Raw genomic sequence first — 19,711 nt, forward strand, 5'->3', positions numbered from 1 at the left:
AGGATGACCTTTTACAGAGAAAAGTCACTTAGGCACATTTATTGAAGACCATTCAAAGACTTTCATAGCAGGAAAACTCTGAAACGTCAGAGATAAGGCAGCTTTCTCTATTTTTAGCAGCTCAAAGTGTGATTCGGCTGTCTACAGTAGCCTGACTGAAATGAGAGCAAACCCTGCATCTTCGCAGCTTGAAAGGAACGGGTCCGAATGCTGAGGGGAGGATGCAATAAGTTATGAGACGTTAAACTGATGATCATTTTCCAGTGTCTCCATTTGTTTCTGCTTTCTAGTTTAAATCAAAACGTTGGTCTTTTTAAGACTTATACAAAACATTAGTTCATAAATATCATTTACCTCTTAAACAGGTAAGCTGTCAGCCAGAAGTCTTGCACATCCAGTGAGTTCTGGAAAGGTTTTGCCAAGTTGTTTTGTATATACACATATGTATACATAGTCATTGGTCTTGTTTCACTGTGTATTGTTAAGATTTTTAGTTGGTTGCAAGAATCCTCTATAACTGTTTCTTTTTCCAGAAAATACATGTTAACCTTCTACCCTAAATAGAGATCTCTTTGGTCTCACTATAAAATGTTTGACAGCCATTTAATTATTCTTATGGCTCTTTTTGAAACTTTTCTGATTTATCAAAATCTTTTCTTAATTCCTGACATACAATACTGCCAGTGTATGCAGGTGTCAAGTGAAAAGATAATGTCTACTTATGGATAAAAAAATTAAAATAATTATTATAGTATTCAGTTGCTTATGAATACTGATACATACTTTGGTCAGTAGGAAGCCAGAAAAATGAACCAGTTTTTGAATTTTCAGAAATTGCTGGATTGAAACCTTGTGGAGATGTTACTATTTGCTAAACGCCCCTTTGACAAATTCACATGATCTGACTAATATTTTCTCAGCTCTTAATCTAACATGCCAAACTTTGGAGCAACTTCATATAGCTGCCATGTTTTTAAAATTAACTTTTCTCATATATGCTTCTCTTCAACTGCACTTCGTGGGTACTTTTCTTCAAACCTTCTCTTATCTCCTTCTCCTTCTCCTTCTCCTTCTCCTTCCCTGACTAATGCATTGGACTTGATATTAAAATCTTTTATCAGTGGACTGGGGAGGCATTCTGATTTTTCAGTGAAATATAGAGCTTTTGCTTCTGTTTTGCTTAAAAACTACTGCATTTTTATGCCTGAAAGCTTATATCAAATAAGAGTACATGATTTTTAGATGCATTATTATTAGTTATAATATATTAGTTATATGCTTATCTTTTCCCTAGAAGTTTGTTCAAAAGAATTCACAGGAGTATGGCTTTAAATATGGAGGAGGACCAAAAAAGGATGCCAATGAAATGGAAATACCTAGTGCAAAATAGCTGACATGAAACTAAAATTTTAGTATCAATATACATTGTGACTGGACTTTTCCACATTCTATAGCACCTAATTTTAAAAGCCATCCCTGGCCCTGTTTAGTCTGTTAATGCAAATATGGCCATTAACTTTGAAAATCTTTGCATGAAAATAAGCCTAATACTGCTTCATCATTTTACTAGAAAGGTTATATGACTTGCCACTCACTGTCATAAGTGACACTCAGTTTAGACTGTTCATCTGTGGCGTCAATGATGTGAATACAGTTCTCTCTATATACTTTTCTTTGATCATGGGAAGGTCATTATTTCTTAGCAAAACCAGTATTTATGCCCATTGCAATATAAAACAAAATGGCTTGTATGTTTTATCAAAAATGTAGAAATTTGCTAAAATCTTAATATTTTTCATATGATATATGCATATAAACACACAATAATTACATGTGAATAACGAAAAATTCATTATCCGTGAGGCAATGTGTTGAATAAATGTGAAACAAATTAAAATTCAGTAAAGGAATCTATTGAGGTATTAACTTCTTTACCTTAATATATTTAATTTGCCAGTATAGATTTCGCTGAGTTACATTTAACTTATCTTTGGAATTCCTACCTTAATATTTCTCAGGCAAAACTTAAAATATATTCCCTTGACTGCCTCAAAAATAGGTGGTTTTTCTAATTTGATAGCTAATCCTGTCTGCTTAACACACACGAGAGAAATGATTTGTCATGCTCTTACTCAAATATCTTCCTAATCTGAAAATTACTGGTAAATCATGTGGTTTTATGCTTTTTTTTTTTTTTAAACTTTCTTATTTTAGTTGTCAGACATTTTTGTAGGTAGAATATTTAATCTGTTCTTTATTAGTATGTGTTCTATGCTGCCATTGTTCACATCTTTGGCTTTCTTCATACCCTTGTGTCTTATCTTAAAAACTGATGAAATTCAGAGGACAGAGGATAATTTCAACAGTCAAGAGGACATAGAGACACAAAACACAATAACTGGACAAGAATCATGTGAAACCACTGCTGGTTTCCAGAGACACTGGAAGTAGGTACTGGCCAGAATGAACACAGTTCCACCTCTGGGGGGTTTGTGCAAGTTTCTGGTGGGTATTGAAGTAGAAGAGGCACCTTGAGGGACCTCTCTGTACTCTTCCAAGGGAAAGAAAATAACTCAAGCATGGAATAAAAGAATACTTTATACAGCATGAAGGGAAGCTGGAGACGGCCCATCTAGCTCTTCCAGAAAAACCCTCATAGATCTGTAACAGCTGTGCCACACTCCAAAGGTGGTGTTACTCTTAGATTTTATTTTCACATATGGCTCTTCACTACTGATAACTTTTCCTCAGCCGTAATGTGAGTGAAGTTACTCTAAAAGAAACTATGGATACTGACTTTTCACTATGTTGTGTTTCATCATCAATTAAATGTTTTCATCATTATTTACATGTTGCTAAATACATGGTCCAGTAAGCAGCAAACACTTGTGAAAAGTGTTCTCAGTTAAAAAACTTCATTTAGATTTTTGTGGCAAATTTATGGTGTAAGTCCTTGTGTTGTTTAACAAGTAGTAAGGACTCCTGCCACGCTGTCGGTCTCTCACGATGACGGGATTCTCAAGCTAGTGGTGTTTCTGCTCAATGAGAACAGGTTGACAACTCACTGCTTGTGATGAGCCAAGAGTATAGCAGGATTACATCTATTTTTTGTGAACTTAATACAGTTACTGTGAACAGCTCAAGTAGCTGTTCGTAGCTATTGATAGTATAACAACTCTCATCAAAAATAGGCTAATTAGAGACGCTTTAACTTGACTCTAGGTGACTCGGGTTAATTGCACTGGAGCCACACTCTGACAGATACCAGAAAACTGAGCAAATGATTCTTTAGGAAGGGGTGCATTTTGCCTACAACTTGAATCTGTAACAATTAAGGAATGTAAAGCCTATCATCACTAATGGTGCTGTAGGGTTCAGAGCATAAGATGGCCCTTCCTGTGATGAAAAATTAAACAAATGCAGATTTGGGACTTGCTTTTGAGTAAATGCGATGAATTGTTTAATAGCTTTAGAATGACAATTCTTGTTACTTTTTTGATGTAATGCAGACTAAGGAGTCTTCTGTCATTTACAGCCAATCCCCTGAGGAAATATTTGATAGAACAATTAACAGTTTGGCAAGCTTTAGGGCAACATTGACAGTGATTCTTCATATGCAAATATTTAGGAAACTGTCAACCAGATTTATTAATACACAGAATTAGAGCCCGAAATTCTAAAGTGCAAGTAATATAGTCATTCAAAATACATCTTTTGTTTTGTTAGACATGGATGATATCACAGATTTCAACAGAATCCTTTTGCTGCTGAAGTTAGAAGCAACATTTAGTGGATATAAGCACTCTGGAGGTGCAGTTGTTGAGAAAGAAAAAAAGGTACTTTGTTTAATAGCCTCAAGGATTCCTGTAGCAAAGGGAGGCCATTACGGTTTCATTATTTTAAAAACAAACAAAAAAAAACCAAAAACCTGGCAGATGTTGCATATGATGAGAGATGTGTTGGCTGTGTATTGCAGTTCTTCAGATTCAGGAGCTGCACTGAATCCCATCACTGAAATCTATTTTCTGTTTTCTGACAGCTGTTTTTGCCATTTACTTTAAAAGCAGATGGGGAAAATGCAAAGAAGAGCTGTCAATTTTATTACCATGTATAATCAGCATCTGTGCAATACATCAGACTCATTGCACAGCTTACACTTTCTTCTCTAGTAAAAATTCTTTTGGGATTTCTTGACAAGCGTCTTGCAGACTTTTTGTAAATGAATAGGTGCTCGAATTAAATGTATAGATTAATTAACTGCTAAAGCCACTATTGTATTGACCAAATTTACGTAATCGAGATGTTATGTTCTGATTGTTTAATTATAAAATATATGGCTAATTTGCTGCTCCATATTCAAATTCATTTTTTCCTAAGCAAGATATTTTGTTTTATTTTATTGTTACAAAATACTTTTTTTAGATATATCTCTGACCCCTTAACATGCATTTAGGTGCAGCACATCTCTGTGCAGTATTTTTTACCTTTCTTTACTGAGCAGGCTTAATATATTGTACCCCATCTGCATGATTTAAAATAAACATGATTCTGTAGAGAACAGGGTGTTCTTCATTCCCAGTCTGCCCTCTTTCCTGGTGCAGAAGTCCTTCATAGAAATGACTTTTTATAGTGGGGAAAATAAGCTAGTTTAAAAGTGTCAGTATAAATAAGCACGTTGTCTGTCTCTGTAAGTGCAGAAGTAGTAATCAGTAATGGTGTGCTGCAGGCTTAGAGTAGAGAACAGCATCCTCCTGGAAAGTGTCAAGTGATTTACATGTCACAGGGCTCTCTGGGGACCCTGTGGGAAGAATCCGTCTACTGGCTGGGGACCTACTTTGATTTGATTTGATTAGGTTGGAAGTCACAACTGCAGTGGCACCTTTGTTTCTTAGAATAGTAGGTGGTTGTACCTTACGGGTGTCTGCAGTGATAAGCAGGGGGGAAAGATTTAGAAAAAGAAATGTTCACAGTACATTTCCTAGATAGGAGAGATTAGGGAATAGTCTTCAAAAAAGGTTTCAACCAGTTTGGCAGTGTTAAAAGACAGTAAAACACTTACGTATTGATGCAGGACTTCTTTGAAGTGAAACACTAAAAGGAGCAGGAGACTTAATACTAAGAGCATTAATTAGCGTTTGTGTGGTGATGGGCAGAGTACTTATACATGAGGCAGTGCAAGCTTTGATGAAGCATGTACTTAACTGTCTTCTCCATTATCTTATCTTATTAAATATGCTACTAAAATTGACTGTGGCTTCTGAAAAAGAAACCACCAAGGCACTGTTTATGATACATAGATGATCATTTATAAAAAACAATGACTTCTTGAATGACTTTGAAAGGAGATGTGCACAAAATTTAATACAAGTTCCATGGGAAAATACTGATACTAGCTTTTTGTTCTGTAATATAATGCTACTTCTGGACACGTCATTTGTTAGCACTTAATAGCTGATTTTTTCAGTAATAGATAACTACAACCCATCCTATTGCAGAATTAAAAATGTTTCATTTAATATGAGGAATTAATATAAAGGAGTTTTTAATTACTATGGGTTTTATCAGTAGAATGCAAATTTCCTTTAGATATTAGTCTATCTGTGCTTTGTGACCCTGGAATATATCTAATTAGATTTTCTCTGGAATAGTGGATGCAAATTTGCACTCTGTGAAATTCAGCTGATTCTAGGAAGATAAAGCAGAAGATTAGAGGATTACAAAGCTTGAAAATGTGAATTTGATTTACTTTCTTTACAGACAAAGTGAGGTATAAAAGATTTTTCTTCTGTATTTTTATAGTCTTATTTTTCCTCTCTTATACTAATCTCATTTTCTAAAATGTGATGTGTTTTAGCGTGTACACTTTGGCATGAGTTAAGAAAAGATACTTAGCTGATCCTACTATAACAAATCCTTTATCCAGCAGAGCTTGTAAATTTATCCCAGCACTGCACAATCTGTCTATTAGACTACAAAATTCTCACTAAAAGGAAATGTTAGGTAAAGTTGACATGGAGTTCATTTTACATATCCACCAGTGAGCTGGTAGTTCACTCTATTAGAACTGCTATAAAATTAGCTTTCAGAAATATACTGTAGTAGGAATTCTTCAGGTTTGGACCCATATAATTTGTAGACAAATTGGATAGCAGTAAATCAAATCTGCTATTCCATCGTCTCATAAAAAATGGCATACATCTATCCTGTAAGGTACTTCAGTTTATGGAACTAATATATTTTCAATTTAAAAGAGTAAACTGGAAAATACTTTGTGTCTTAATTTAATGCTGGACCAGAAGGTCCACTTTCTTGAGTTACATGCCATATTGTATCTAGTTAAGAGCATTATATGTTTAAGGATAGGTGAATGTAGCCTGGACCCCCTCCAGCACTAGGTTACAAATCTCTACATCATGGGTTAATAAGCAGCATTTATAAATGAGGTTTGTGACAGCCTCATGTGGGAACATTGCCACTGCAAAATCCGTCTTTCCCATATACACAGAGGCATTTTTCCCCAGTGTCTCCCTCTCTCCAGCAATGCAAGTCCTCCTTTGTAATATGGCCTAATCCTTCCCTGTCCTTTTTCCCCCCCTCCCCTTTCCAGTCCTCTGCGTATGCCCTACGTGTTTCCCTGTGCAAGATATTCTTTGGCTGGTTTTCAAAGCTACACATCTGATAAATGTCTGCTCAGGCTATCCCTGGTGGTTAGGCAGTTGGTTGCTGCCAAATAGAGTGTGTAACAGGAATGGATGGATGGCTGCCATTCCCTTCATGGCTGGGTTAATTTGGTTTCTCAGCTCCTTCCCATAGCTAAAATAAGGAAATTTTTAGAAATTTATTATCTGAAGGTTTTACCTCTCTTTGACCTAGCTAGCTGAGTAGAAAACTATCTAGATGATAAGCATGCATGATCTTTATTTTCTGGGGAAACTAAGCTAAAAATGTAGTATAAGAACAGAAAATACTTGGGTTTGGTCTAACTTTTGGTGTCGACCTTTAACTTAAGCAAGTTTTTACTTATTCAGGTGTTTGCCTTCTGCATCTACTCAAGTGTACTGGAGAAGAGTGACTTTGTTTCTTTGTAGCCTTGTCAGTACTCCTGGTCTGATGCAAAATGCGTTTAATGGGTCCGAAAGGCTCAGCCAAGGCGAAGAAAGCATATGAAAAAATACCGTGTTTATGGAAAAAGTTAGCAGTCTTGTGCCATGGGATTCCCTGCAGTGTTTAAAATATACCTGAAAACTGTAGCAAGGTGGCAACATTTTCCTAGTTAAGGACTGGTTTAAAACATGAACCCTGTCTAAAACAGCTCTGATGAAGTGAGATTTTCTGTGTGTCAGAAAGATTTTTTGAGGCTTTTTTTTTTCCTTGGCTTCTTTATAAGCCATTCAAGAACAAATTTTGCTAAGGTAAAGCATGGTCAAACTTAAGAGATTTTGAGTATTAAATGTATAAATATCTCCATCTGAGCAAAACTTCACAAAGGCAGCAAAAAATCTTTCTTCAGTTCAGCTATACTGTGATCTCTGGAGAAACTTTACAAAAAGAAACAATTGTTGTAAGAATAGTTTCTTGGAAAGGCTTACTCAAAGTGAATATATGAGCTTATGAGTTACACTGCGCACACAGAGACTCACGTGTCTCTTTATCAGAGCAAAATGAAACAGAAGAGAGTTTAATAGGACAAGGGTAAAAGGACAAAAATAGGCTAATATTCCTTCTTCTAGATTTAAAAAGGTTTTTTGACCTTAGATTCTGAGTCAATGTCCAAGTAATTTAAAATAATGCAGTAAATTCTACAGAATTTTGATTCCTTATGCGAAATAGATTTTTGGCATTGTCATTATTTATGTAGATCATAGTAAGAGTTGATACCTGTGCATGAAAGAGGGAAATAGAAAGCTTATTAGATAAGCGTGGTATGTAGTTTGAATAATACTGCCTTTTCCTGTTGTACTTTTTAGTATGAAGAGTTTCATTCCTTATGTCTACAATGGAAATTTTTGCACTGCCATAACCATGAAATACTGTGGCATGTGAAGAAGTAGCTTCTATTTTAAATGTGCTTATTGCTGAATTTGTTTTGACTTGTTGGCAAGTGGGCCATAGGTCTGTATCAGCATAGATTTCCCATATGCAAAGCTCTGGAAGTTAAAAAAATTCTTGGAAAACTGTCTCCATCAGCAAATTCACACTTTGCAGTATGGCAAGTTTCAGTAACAGTCACTGTACATACAAAGCAAACGTGGCCAGTAACATAAACTACAACTTTAGATTAAAATACTTGTTTAAAGAAGTTAGAAGTGTGGCTGTGCAATCCTAGTATTATACCTTAAAAAAAATGCGTTACGTACTATATCTAAAGAAATCACATGTGCATGCTTAAAAATACGGCATTTTGCCTTACTGCAGGTAGCAACAAATGTTATTTGTTCTATAGGAACATTCCTCTCCCCTTTCCTATGGTTTGCATATTTCAATGCTTAACTCACAGAAGTCTATAGACATTTCTATATAAAACTTACTATAAAAATTGCTGTATGTGAATAATACATTGGGAGTCAATTAACACTAACTCATGTTTGAATTTTTTAATGACAATTCTGGCTTAAATTTTACAAAAATCTTGTGTGCTCTGAAAATAAGTTTTCTTTAGATATAAAATCAAGATTGAGTTTTAATTTACAACATTACACTCTATGGGTCAAAAGGTTTGGTTTTACAGACAAAAACTGATTTTTTGTAATGAAAACTGAAATGAAGTGACCTTGTTTCTCAAGATAAAAATTGTATTGAAAAAGAAAGCAAAAGCAACCTTCTTTGTTAAAGTCTATTCCTTCTAGTTTGTTATGGCTTTAGATTGCTGTTTGGCTTGGATTTTGTATTTTTATGTTATTGCTATTCTTTTGCAGACGGTTAGAACAAAATTCAATCAAGGTCATACCTCCTGGAGCTTTCTCACCATATAAAAAGCTTCGAAGAATGTACGTACTCAATAATTTAGATGTAATTTTTTATTTTTATATATATATACACACACGTATACATATATATATCTCTCTCTATACATAAAAATAAAAAACCAAGTCAAGGTCATACAGAGGAACTGCAGTCAATGTGTAAGCATTGAAGAAAGTTTGACTGAGGGAAGATTAACTGATATGGCAGCCTGATTATTAAGACCATATAGCATCTTTGTCACATTAATAATAATTGTTTTTTACCAAGTATTGAAATTATTTAATATGGTTCTGCATAGAACTATGCTACTGTATGTGAACATTCTACAAAAAAAAAAAAATTAATGGGGATAAGCTATGTTTATTCCATGTTATTTTGGAATATCTTTGAGACTGTATAGTCCTGTGGCCATAGCAAACAGAGAATTCTTTATAAAATGTACTTAAGCAATTAGAAAAAGTAAATCTTTTATTTTTTCATTTTTTTTTCAAGCATTTGAAAGGTCTATTTTTAACCATGCATTTTGTTGCAGTGTACGGGCAATTTTAGTGGTTTTATATTAAAATTCTTTGGCAGTGCCTCACATAAATATTTTAATTTCTCTTTCCCTTCCATGCCTAATTCTAATTACATATTATTTTAATGTTTACTATATTTTGAAAATAGCTTCAATTAATTGAATCAAATTTAATTTATTTCAGTGACCTGAGCAATAACCAGATCTCTGAAGCAGCTCCAGATGCTTTCCAGGGCTTACGTTCACTCAATTCACTGTAGGTATCTGTTTGACCTGTAAAAACAGAAGCAAATTTCTCATATTCTTATAGTGAAATTATTTTTGATTTTTGGCTTCCTGCACAATTTTCATATAAATTCGATCAATTCTGAAAGCTATAAAAATAATTTCAGAATGTTAGAATGGTAATTGAACATTGTATCACAGCTGACACTAAAAATGTATGGTTTTTTTTATAAATACTTTCATGGCAAAGAGTTGAACAAAATCCAACATTTCTTTTATTCCCCAGTTAGTTGTTCTTACAAACAGCAAATCCACTTACAAAGGTCCCTTGGTAAGGCTGTAAATAGTGAGGTGCTGATTCTGCTGAGAGCATTTTGGGCATCACACCTTTTGGGAAAACTTGTGGTCCTGCTACCTCACAGAACCACATGGACCTTGCAAGTATCAAATTGTTGCTGTTAAATTCCCTTCAGGAAAATGGAAATTTCTTTATTTTTAAAGTCAAAATCACATAGTATATGCCTTTCATAATGGCGGCTTTGTTTGCTTTATTATTTCCTGGTACAGTGTCCTCTATGGCAATAAAATTACAGAACTTCCAAAGGGCCTGTTTGAAGGACTCTTTTCTCTGCAATTGCTGTGAGTATTTTTTTAATATTTATTCTATTTTGGGATAACTCAGAGGGGTAAACATGATGAGAGATTTATGCCTGGAGAAGAACTGGCAGAAAATCCCATGTGTAAGATCAGAGTATCATAAAAACAAATTATGTTAGAGCCAAAGGAGTCAAGATTGTTTTAGGCCAGCTTGCTATTCATCGTATCTCAGTTAATGTCTCAGCCTAAATTGATTAAAATGAAACTGTTCTCTTGTGTGGAATTTATAAGGATAAAACACATAAGATATGAATACTGTCTTGCCCTGTAAACAGCAAATAGTATGTATAAAGTTGTGTGGGAGCCATAGAAGGAATATTTGTATGTAGTGGAAATGCCATGTAATTGTATTTCTAGTTGTACCCATGGAAGAACGGAGTACTTGCGGTACAGTTTCCTTGATGACTTTTAATGTTTTCTGACACTCTTCTCTGTACGATTCTTTGACTCTGTGAACTCCAGCTGCTATTTCATTTAACACTCTGGAAACTTCCGTATGTAATCTTATAAACCATTGTTATTTAGATTTAATACTGGGAATAAAGAAAAATGTCATGGTGATATATTTATCAAATATTGTAAATATTTAGCAGAAGAGGCTGTGCACTAGTTGTACTGTGTAAAAGAAATTTGTGAAATAGGCCATTAAAACAACAGTGGTGGTTTTGGAAGAAATTGTTCCAGAATAACCGACTTGTTGATTTAAAACTGCTTCTTAAAAAATTTAAAACTTCTTCCCACTTGATTAGATGTATTTAATGTCCAGACTTCATAGTGTATTGATTGGCAAAATGTTTATTAACAACTCATTGAAGGTGGTGAAACAGTAAGTAAACACAAAGAAAATGCAAGTTCTAGCACCACCTAGAGGTTTACATTTTGATTTATTTTAGTCACAAACTAGTATAGTAGTGGTGGGGTATGAATTTCTGTTTTCCTTTAAAGAGATTTCAGTTATAAAAACGCACTCTACAACTACCTGAAAGGAGGTTGTAGCGAGATGGGTGTTGGTCTCTTCTCCCAAGTAACTAGCCATAGGACAAGAGGAAATGGCCTCAAATTGCTCCAAGGGAGGTTTAGATTGGCTATTAGGAAAAATTTCGTCACCGAAAGGTTGTCAAGCCTTGGAACAGGCTGCCTAGGGAAGTGGTTGAGTCACCATCCCTGGAAGTATTTAAAAGACGTGTAGATGTGGTGCTTAGTGACATGGCTTAGTGGTGGACTTGGCAGTGTTGGGTTAACGGTTGGACTTCATGATCTTAAAGGTCTATGATTCTATGATTTCAGATTTTGTAAAAAAAAAAAAAAGGAAGAGACATCTCTGAACTTCTGTTTATTCTGTAATAAAAAAATGTCCATAGCTTGATATACTTTGCATAGACATTACATTTCAGTCTAAGTAAATTTCTACTTGTGTGGTGCAGCTTATTATCAGAGCATTGGTTTTCAAATCCACCTTTCCATTCCATTTCTGGCTGGAAATGGGAAAAAATCAAAATTATTTGGTCATAAAAATGCATCTAGTTGAATTACTTTTTTTTTTCTTTTCTCTTCAAAAGCATGAAGGAGTTGGTATAGATTGACTTGTTTGTTTTAACTTTAGAAGTCTGGGAGGTACAGGGAAGAAAAGGTTCCCTTTGAAGATGGAGAGGAAAAAGGATCCAAGACAGATTTGGATATATTCCATGCCACCAGTTTTTACTACAACTCTGTTAATGCGGCAGCATGCTGATTAGTAACATATAATTAAAAGTGCCACTGCACATCTCTTCCAGCTAATGAACACAGTGTTCAGTTCCTTTTGTGTTTGTTTATTTATTTGGCAAAAGGAACTAGTTTTCCTTGCAGATACTTGATTTTTTAAGCTTCTTTCTTTGCACAGAGAAATACCACACACACACGTTCTACCAGCACATACAAGAAATGTGATTTTAGCTGAATAAACCCACACATTTCAACTCCAAGGTGTGAATATTTAGGAATAATTTCAGATCACCTAAATAAAATATTTCAATTCACTGAAATGCCTTATGTCACTGTTAATTAATATTTGTTACTACATCTCTTGTTCTGGTTACAAATGTGCACAAAGAATTATCTGTGAAAAAAGCTGAAGCTGCAGCGACACTGAGTGAATTCTTTCAATTTTATAATTGTCTTTCATTAAACAGATTATTGAATGCCAACAAGATCAATTGCCTGCGAGTTGATGCTTTTCAAGATCTTCACAACTTGAATCTTCTTTCTTTGTATGACAACAAGCTTCAGACTATTGCAAAAGGCACCTTCTCACCCCTACGTGCAATTCAGACCTTGTATGTATGCTCTTGTTTATGGTTGTCTTTAGTATGACTTCATATTCTACAATGTACTAAAAATATCGGGAACTGCTGAGACCAAAGGGAAATAATGTGTGAAATTATCATTTTTTTCTTCATGAAAGGCATTTGGCTCAGAACCCATTTATCTGTGACTGCCATCTGAAGTGGCTGGCGGATTATCTTCATACAAACCCCATTGAGACCAGTGGTGCCCGTTGCACCAGCCCCCGCCGTCTGGCAAACAAAAGGATCGGCCAGATCAAAAGCAAGAAATTCCGCTGCTCAGGTAATTGTCTTAGATCAGCTGCTATTTTTCTTTTATTGACAAAAACAGTGGTTACAGAAGTTCTAATGGGGGCAGCTGGCTCTCTACAGAATTATTAAACGTTGAAAAATCTTTTTTAGTTCTTTGACTGAAGGGAGGGAAATCATGGAAGTCATAGACTATTGAATCACGGAACATTACTATAGTTAACACATTTGGCACTATTTCTGAGTAGCATTAAATCTAACAAAAGAAATGCAATATATAATACTTCAGAATGAAATGCTAAAGTTATTCACTACAAGTATCACGAACATAAATCATTTTGTAAAATTTCCACAAAGCTCTGGAGTATGTAAAAGATCTAAAAATTTCTAGCTAAATATGGAAACATGACATATTCATTTTATACAGGGAGCTTACCTCATACTGAAATTTACTGTTTTCTTTTTCTAATCTTATTCCATTTCCTACTTACATTTCTCTAACTCCTAACTTTCTTCATATGGTGTCCAGCTGTTCCAGGTGTATTTCACATTCTACAATTTATTCAGTCTCAAGTGCAAATACCAGATGAGAACTGTTTGTTATCCATGTTCCAGATACATTTATGACTATTCACACTTTGTTGTTTATCAGCTCTCATTGTGAATACACATTTTTTCACTTAATTATCTGTAGTTAATTGTAGTCCATACTTAATCTAATAAAACTCATTCTTTGCTTGCTGACATTCAGGTGCATCTTCTATTTTTTTTCTCTTTATTTAGCTAAAGAACAGTATTTCATTCCAGGTAGGTTTGGCTCTGCAGTAAGATTGACTAACTGCAGATACTCTCTCCCTTTCCCCCCAAAAGCAAAGTTTGTTATAGCTTTTAGGAAACTGATGCATGTGTATTAACATTAGTCAATACCTGTAGCTAGACATAGTTTTCCTTTGTAGATTTCTAGTAGTTCTGTTTTCTGAATATAAGAGCTTAGCATGCAGCTCCATTTACTTTTTTTTGTCTCACAAATTTGCACACAACCTACCAAAATTATACCTCTACTTAAATTATTTAGAAGGTTGCACCTGCTAGTTCATATTTCAACTGACACCTTTACTGACCTTGTAACTTGCCTTTCTGCCACTACTGTTTTTAAAATGTAGCTCCTGAGCTGCTTTTAAACACAGGAAACCATACTACCATCAAAGAGCTAGTACAACTTTAAAAAAAGAAATGTTTTAAAATGAACATTTTCTTGCCTTGCTTTCATGCTCTACACTGGCTGCAGCTCCTGCTTGCTTACCCTCCTTGTGTTTACTAATTCACAGTGGAATGCTTGGAAAAGAAAGCTGATATACTTCATTAAAGTCATTCTGTGGTCACACGCATACAATGAATCAGAAATGCTTTCCATTAAAGAAAATACGACTTTAGAGTTGGGATGAAACAGCAGTTTACACACCGCTTTAAGCTACAATAAGTCTATGATATTTTCACAAAAGATTTACTGATGTTGGCCCTAGCTCTTTGAAACATGTTTCTTTCTTTATTTTACCTTGCTTGTCAGGTATGTGCACTGATTTCTTAATAGAAAAAAAACAATGATGCACTTGCATTATGTTCCTAACAGATTATAAATGATTGATTGGCAAAATAAACAAGGGAATAATGAATCTATTGATGAATTACAGTATGTGATTTGCAAGCAGGGTTTTCTACCATAGTTTAATACCTAGAAAAATATCTACAATAATTGGTTATGACACCAGTGCACTTGTTCTTTCAAGTACTACAGGTATATTGTCATTCTGCAGTGGTCTTAGTCTTTGCCTTTTAAGCTGGTATGTTTAATAGCTCTTCCCCTAATGCTGTGAAATGTATCACTTAAATTTTCATCAATCATGTGAAGTTCTTCATGCCCTCATACTAATATGTTGGTTTGAATATGAAGAAAAGACAAAATGAAATACAAAATAAGGCAGCAATTTGTCAGCATTGGCAGCCGCGAAAATGTGTTTTAAAGCAGCATAAAACAGAGGCGGATTCAATTTCTCAAACCTGTAGTACCACTCAATTCCTTAATGAGTAGAACAGCTGTATTCCTGCCACAGAGTGACTTCTCCTCAACCTTGCCAGCACAACTTTTGTCTCTGAGTTAGAAGTGTTTTCTTGCCAGCAAATGTCTTCACAGTCTGTTTATAATATGGCCACACATGCAGTTTAGGTTTGTTTACGTACCCTTTAAAAAATGCTATTCCTGAAAATAAAAAAAAAGAAGAAGAATTAAATTAATCAAAAAGTGCTACAGACTTGCTTCTTGAAATACAGCTTCTGTGGTTTCTCTTTCTGTCAGGTTATCAGGGAGATGCTGCAAAAAATTATTTCAGTTGTTGAAGACCTTGTCCCTGAATATTTTAGTTGTTTTCTTTAAACTGCTAACAGTGATTTACTCTGGACACAGGAGGAAAAAAAATGTGTTTGTAGCCTTGCTTATTGGGTATTTAAAAGTGCTAAAAACACTGCTTTACACTTCAGTGAATACTGTAAAAATGTTAGCATTTCTTTAAAAACTTAAATATTTTTTATATTTGTTTTAATTATGTCATTGGGAGATCTTGCTCTGCAGACACTAGGAAGAATTTCATTATAGTCACTTGGAAGACTAAAGGTTATACAAGTATTAAATCATTAATTTGAAAAAATACTATTTGTCTGCTAGCTCATAGAAATATTCCATGTAGTTCTATCATATGTGTTACTTAAACATTTACAAATGCTAGATAACATAATATGTGATGACTGCTGGGGTTTTTTTTTCCTCCACTGAGGAATCTGTTTCTCCTATGTTTCTTTGGTTTATTAAGGTTTTAAGTGGCATAGCATGTATGTATGTTCAAGGGAGCAGCTTTTAAAGAATACATTCAAAATAGTGAAGAATAATGCATGGGAGGCATTATCATCCTATATGAAATCTGTCATTAACCCCAATCTTTTCTTCATTTTTTAATGCCACTTAAAATGCATTATTCTTTCTCTCTGCTGAAGACGGTACCCCTTAGCAACATCTTCTAATCAAACTAAAGTTGAGTAGAGAACATGAGAGCTTAGTTCATGTTTTTGTCTTAATTGGGATTACTCTGTCTTTCTTTCCTTCTTGGCTATCTTTACTTTTGCAGGAGTTCACCATTTTGGCTGTAAGTAAAGTTCAGTGTCTGAGCTAAATCACAATGTACCTCCCAGCCCTGATGCACCTTCTACTAGTCTCAGTCTTTTCACCTTTGTCCAAGAAGAACCCACAGGTCCTTTCAGCTTCTCTTTGTTTTCTTTGTCACCCACCCTCAGTTCCTTACTGGATGTTTTCTCCTGATATGTTTAGGATGTTTTCTTTGACTGATTCTGGGAAATGGTGGAGGAAACTTTCAATGTGGTTCATTTTTTTTGTACTTTTTATTTAATCTGTGACAGTAATACTGTTACTGTGGCACTGGACATTCAGTAGTAAGAATGCCATGTCACGTAAGCAAGTATTAAACTTCAACTGCTTCTGTAACTTCCTTCCTCTTTTCCCTTGCTCTTATCCTTGGCCTAATGGATGCAGTTTTGATAATGTAGCGAGATTTTCTGTTGTGCTTGATCTAACCATGTGGTTGTGAGGTATGAGTAAAACATGGTTCTGTCAAGCACCATGGAACGTCACGCAGCTTTCTACAGCATGGCAAGCTGCTGAGGCTTAAGTCAGGATCACACATTTTTTAAATTAAAGCTGAAAACAGGGCTTTCAATCTTACGTGTTTGAGATGATGTGGAGTATCGGGATTACAAAAAAAAAAAAAAAATCACAGAGGTTAATGAAGTCCAGTCAACAATACAAATTTGTAACAAGAGAAAGAGAAAAGGTGGCATTCAGGATCTATTTATTCTTGATAGAGAGAAAGAAAATAAATTCTAAAAGAATCAGTAGCATTTGTGTGATTAGCTATAAACAAGGCTAGATTGGCTGACAATATAATCAGCAGAAAGTACAGCTGTGAAAAGCTCAAGTTAATGTTATCCTGTTATGTGAAGTTGGTCACAGTTTCTTTTTCCAGCATATCTCAAGCCCCTGTATTTAACCCTCTCTTGAAGCCCTTGTGTCTGTTCAGTATCACAAAGTTTATCATACATTTCCCCAGTTGCCCACCCGTTATCTGCATTGCAGACATCTTTTCAACTTTCTCACAAGAAGCAAATCTTCTACTTTATTGACTCAGTATCTGTATTTTGACTTGACTCTTCCACAGGCACTGAAGATTACAGATCCAAATTAAGTGGAGACTGCTTTGCAGATTTGGCTTGTCCTGAGAAATGTCGCTGTGAAGGGACCACAGTGGACTGCTCCAATCAGAAACTCAACAAAATTCCCGATCACATCCCCCAGTACACAGCAGAGTTGTAAGTTGAACCCATAATAAAGCATTATTTGCTTATGGAAAAACTAACTAAAATTTTCAAATATAAAACCGCAGTGTTACTTTTTTGAACAACAAAAATTAAAGGTAACCTCTGTGGTGCACTTCAAAGGACTAGATATTCATAAAAATTATTTATGCATCATTTCAGTACCATGTAGCCTTAAAAACTTATGATAATTAAATAAAGTAACTATTCTGTGTTTCTAGTTCCCCAGTACATGAGCTACCCACCTGGATTCTTTTGAAAGGTAGTGAGGTTTATTTTGCTTTTTATTTTAACTACAAGAGCAAGTAGGACATCCAGTAACCAGGAGTCTGTCTTAAAAAGTGCTACCTAGGTGTTTAACAAAACGGAGCTGATTCTTCTTATGCAAAGCACACATTATGTGTGTCAGGCAGGAGACCAGAGGAAGATAAAGCAGACAAACAAGACAGAGTTGGGTTAAGAAGATGAGATAATAATATAATGAACAGAGATGAGCAGAAAAGAAGTCATAGATTATTACTTGCTTAATAAGTGCCATATGGGAATGATTTGTAGGCATTACAAGTGAAGTGGTCTTCAAGGAGGGATTGAAAGCTAAAATTAAGACAGCTTTACAAGGTTTTCCCAAGCACAAAGTATGAAAGGGAATGCAAAGATGCTTGAAGGATCAGCAGAAAGGCAGGAGACGAAAGTGGCCATCATTGGCAGAGCAAAGGTGGGAGGAAATCCACAGGCTGGATCAATGGGCTGAGGCCAACTGTATGAGATTCAACAAGGCCAAGTGCCGGGTCCTGCAGTTCGGCCACAACAACCCCAGGCAACGCTACAGGCTTGGGGAAGAGTGGCTGGAAAGCTGCCCAGAGGAAAAGGACCAGGGGGTGCTGGCTGACAGCCGGCTGAACATGAGCCGGCAGTGTGCCCAGGTGGCCAAGAGGGGCCAACGGCATCCTGACCTGTGTCAGAAATAGTGTGGCCAGCAGGAGCAGGGAGGTGATCGTGCCCCTGTACTTGGCACTGGTGAGGCCGCACCTCAAATACTGTGTTCAGTTTTGGGCCCCTCACTACAAGAAGGACATTGAGGTGCTGGAGCGTGTCCAGAGGAAGGCAACGAAGCTGGTGAAGGGTCTGGCGCACAAGTCTTATGAGGAGCGGCTGAGGGAACTGGGGTTGTTTAGTCTGGAGAAGAGGAGGCTGAGGGGAGACCTCATCGCACTCTACAACTACCTGAAAGGAGGTTGTAGTGAGGTGGGTGTTGGTCTCTTCTGCCAAGTAACTAGCATTAGGATGGGAGGAAATGGCCTCAAGTTGTGCTAAGGGAGGTTTAGATTGAACATTAGGAAAAATTTCTTTACTGAAAGAGTGGTCAAGCCTTGCTTGGAACAGGCTGCCCAGGGAAGTGATTGAGTCACCATCCCTGGAAGTATTTAAAAGACGTGTAGATGAGGCGCTTCGGGACATGGTGTAGTGGGCATGGTGGTGTTGGGTTGACGGTTGGACTCGATGATCTTAGAGGTCTTTTCCAACCTTAATGATTCTATGATTCTATGAAATAGCTGTTTTTCCTAGGAGATTCAGTGTAAAGAACAAGGAAGAATGTTGAGGGGCCAAAGAGAGGGACTTTTATTTGATGTAGTGAAGTGGGAGCAGAGATGTGGAGACAGGAGTACTGTGATCAAGTTGTGACCCACAGGGGTGAGACGAGCAACAGCATGGCACAGCTCTTGAAAGATAATCAGTCTGCAGCTGGCATCAAAGCAACAGTACAGCAGTGAAGGTATGAAATGATGAGACCATAGTTAAGGATTTTGAATATCTGGACAGGAAAAGGAATTTGAAACTGAAATATTGTGTAAACAGAGATGGAGATTTTTGTCTGTCTTTGAGCTGGGAGAAGGAGTTGGACTTAGTGATGTTCTAGTTACAGATCTGAGCGGTAATTCTCGTTGTGCCCAGAACTATGGCAAATTCAATTGAAAAAGTGGCATATGTGGGAAAAGCAAAGCTCAGCTTTTGGCCATGTTCACACTGTTGATTTACTGTTCATAAAGTAGTGCCAGAGAAGAAAAAATTGATACACAGTCTTGGGTAAAGGGAGATAGATTTCAGTGGAGAAATACATGTTGTTTTTTTTTTTCATATAGGTTTTGCTAGGGATACAATATAGATGGTGAAGAACCAAAAAGGAGGGAAAAATAAAGAAGATTTTAGTATGGAGGAAGGTCCACAAGAAGACAGAAAATACTCGTCAAATGTATATAATGTTATGCTATAATATTTTGAGATAAAATTACTTGAATTGGAGAATAAAAACTGATGGAATGGGTAACAGGTTAAAGTC

At 35.9% G+C, this 19,711-nt stretch overlaps 1 protein-coding gene across 3 annotated transcripts in view; it reads left to right on the plus strand.

Moving 5' to 3' along the window:
* SLIT2 (slit guidance ligand 2) overlaps positions 1-19,711 on the plus strand; it is a 267,387-nt gene that overhangs the window by 181,398 nt on the left and 66,278 nt on the right. For 2 of the 3 annotated variants that reach the window (XM_075148838.1, XM_075148837.1), the window contains 6 exons: positions 8,916-8,987; positions 9,666-9,737; positions 10,274-10,345; positions 12,535-12,678; positions 12,807-12,970; positions 17,217-17,367. In XM_075148838.1, the coding sequence (XP_075004939.1) occupies positions 8,916-8,987; positions 9,666-9,737; positions 10,274-10,345; positions 12,535-12,678; positions 12,807-12,970; positions 17,217-17,367 (675 nt within the window). Of the gene's footprint in view, positions 1-8,915; positions 8,988-9,665; positions 9,738-10,273; positions 10,346-12,534; positions 12,679-12,806; positions 12,971-13,719; positions 13,744-17,216; positions 17,368-19,711 lie in introns of all 3 variants that reach the window. The other variant, XM_075148835.1, reaches the window with a different exon arrangement.

Source organism: Calonectris borealis, chromosome 4, assembly GCF_964195595.1.
Source record: "Calonectris borealis chromosome 4, bCalBor7.hap1.2, whole genome shotgun sequence".
Classification (NCBI taxonomy): domain Eukaryota; kingdom Metazoa; phylum Chordata; class Aves; order Procellariiformes; family Procellariidae; genus Calonectris; species Calonectris borealis.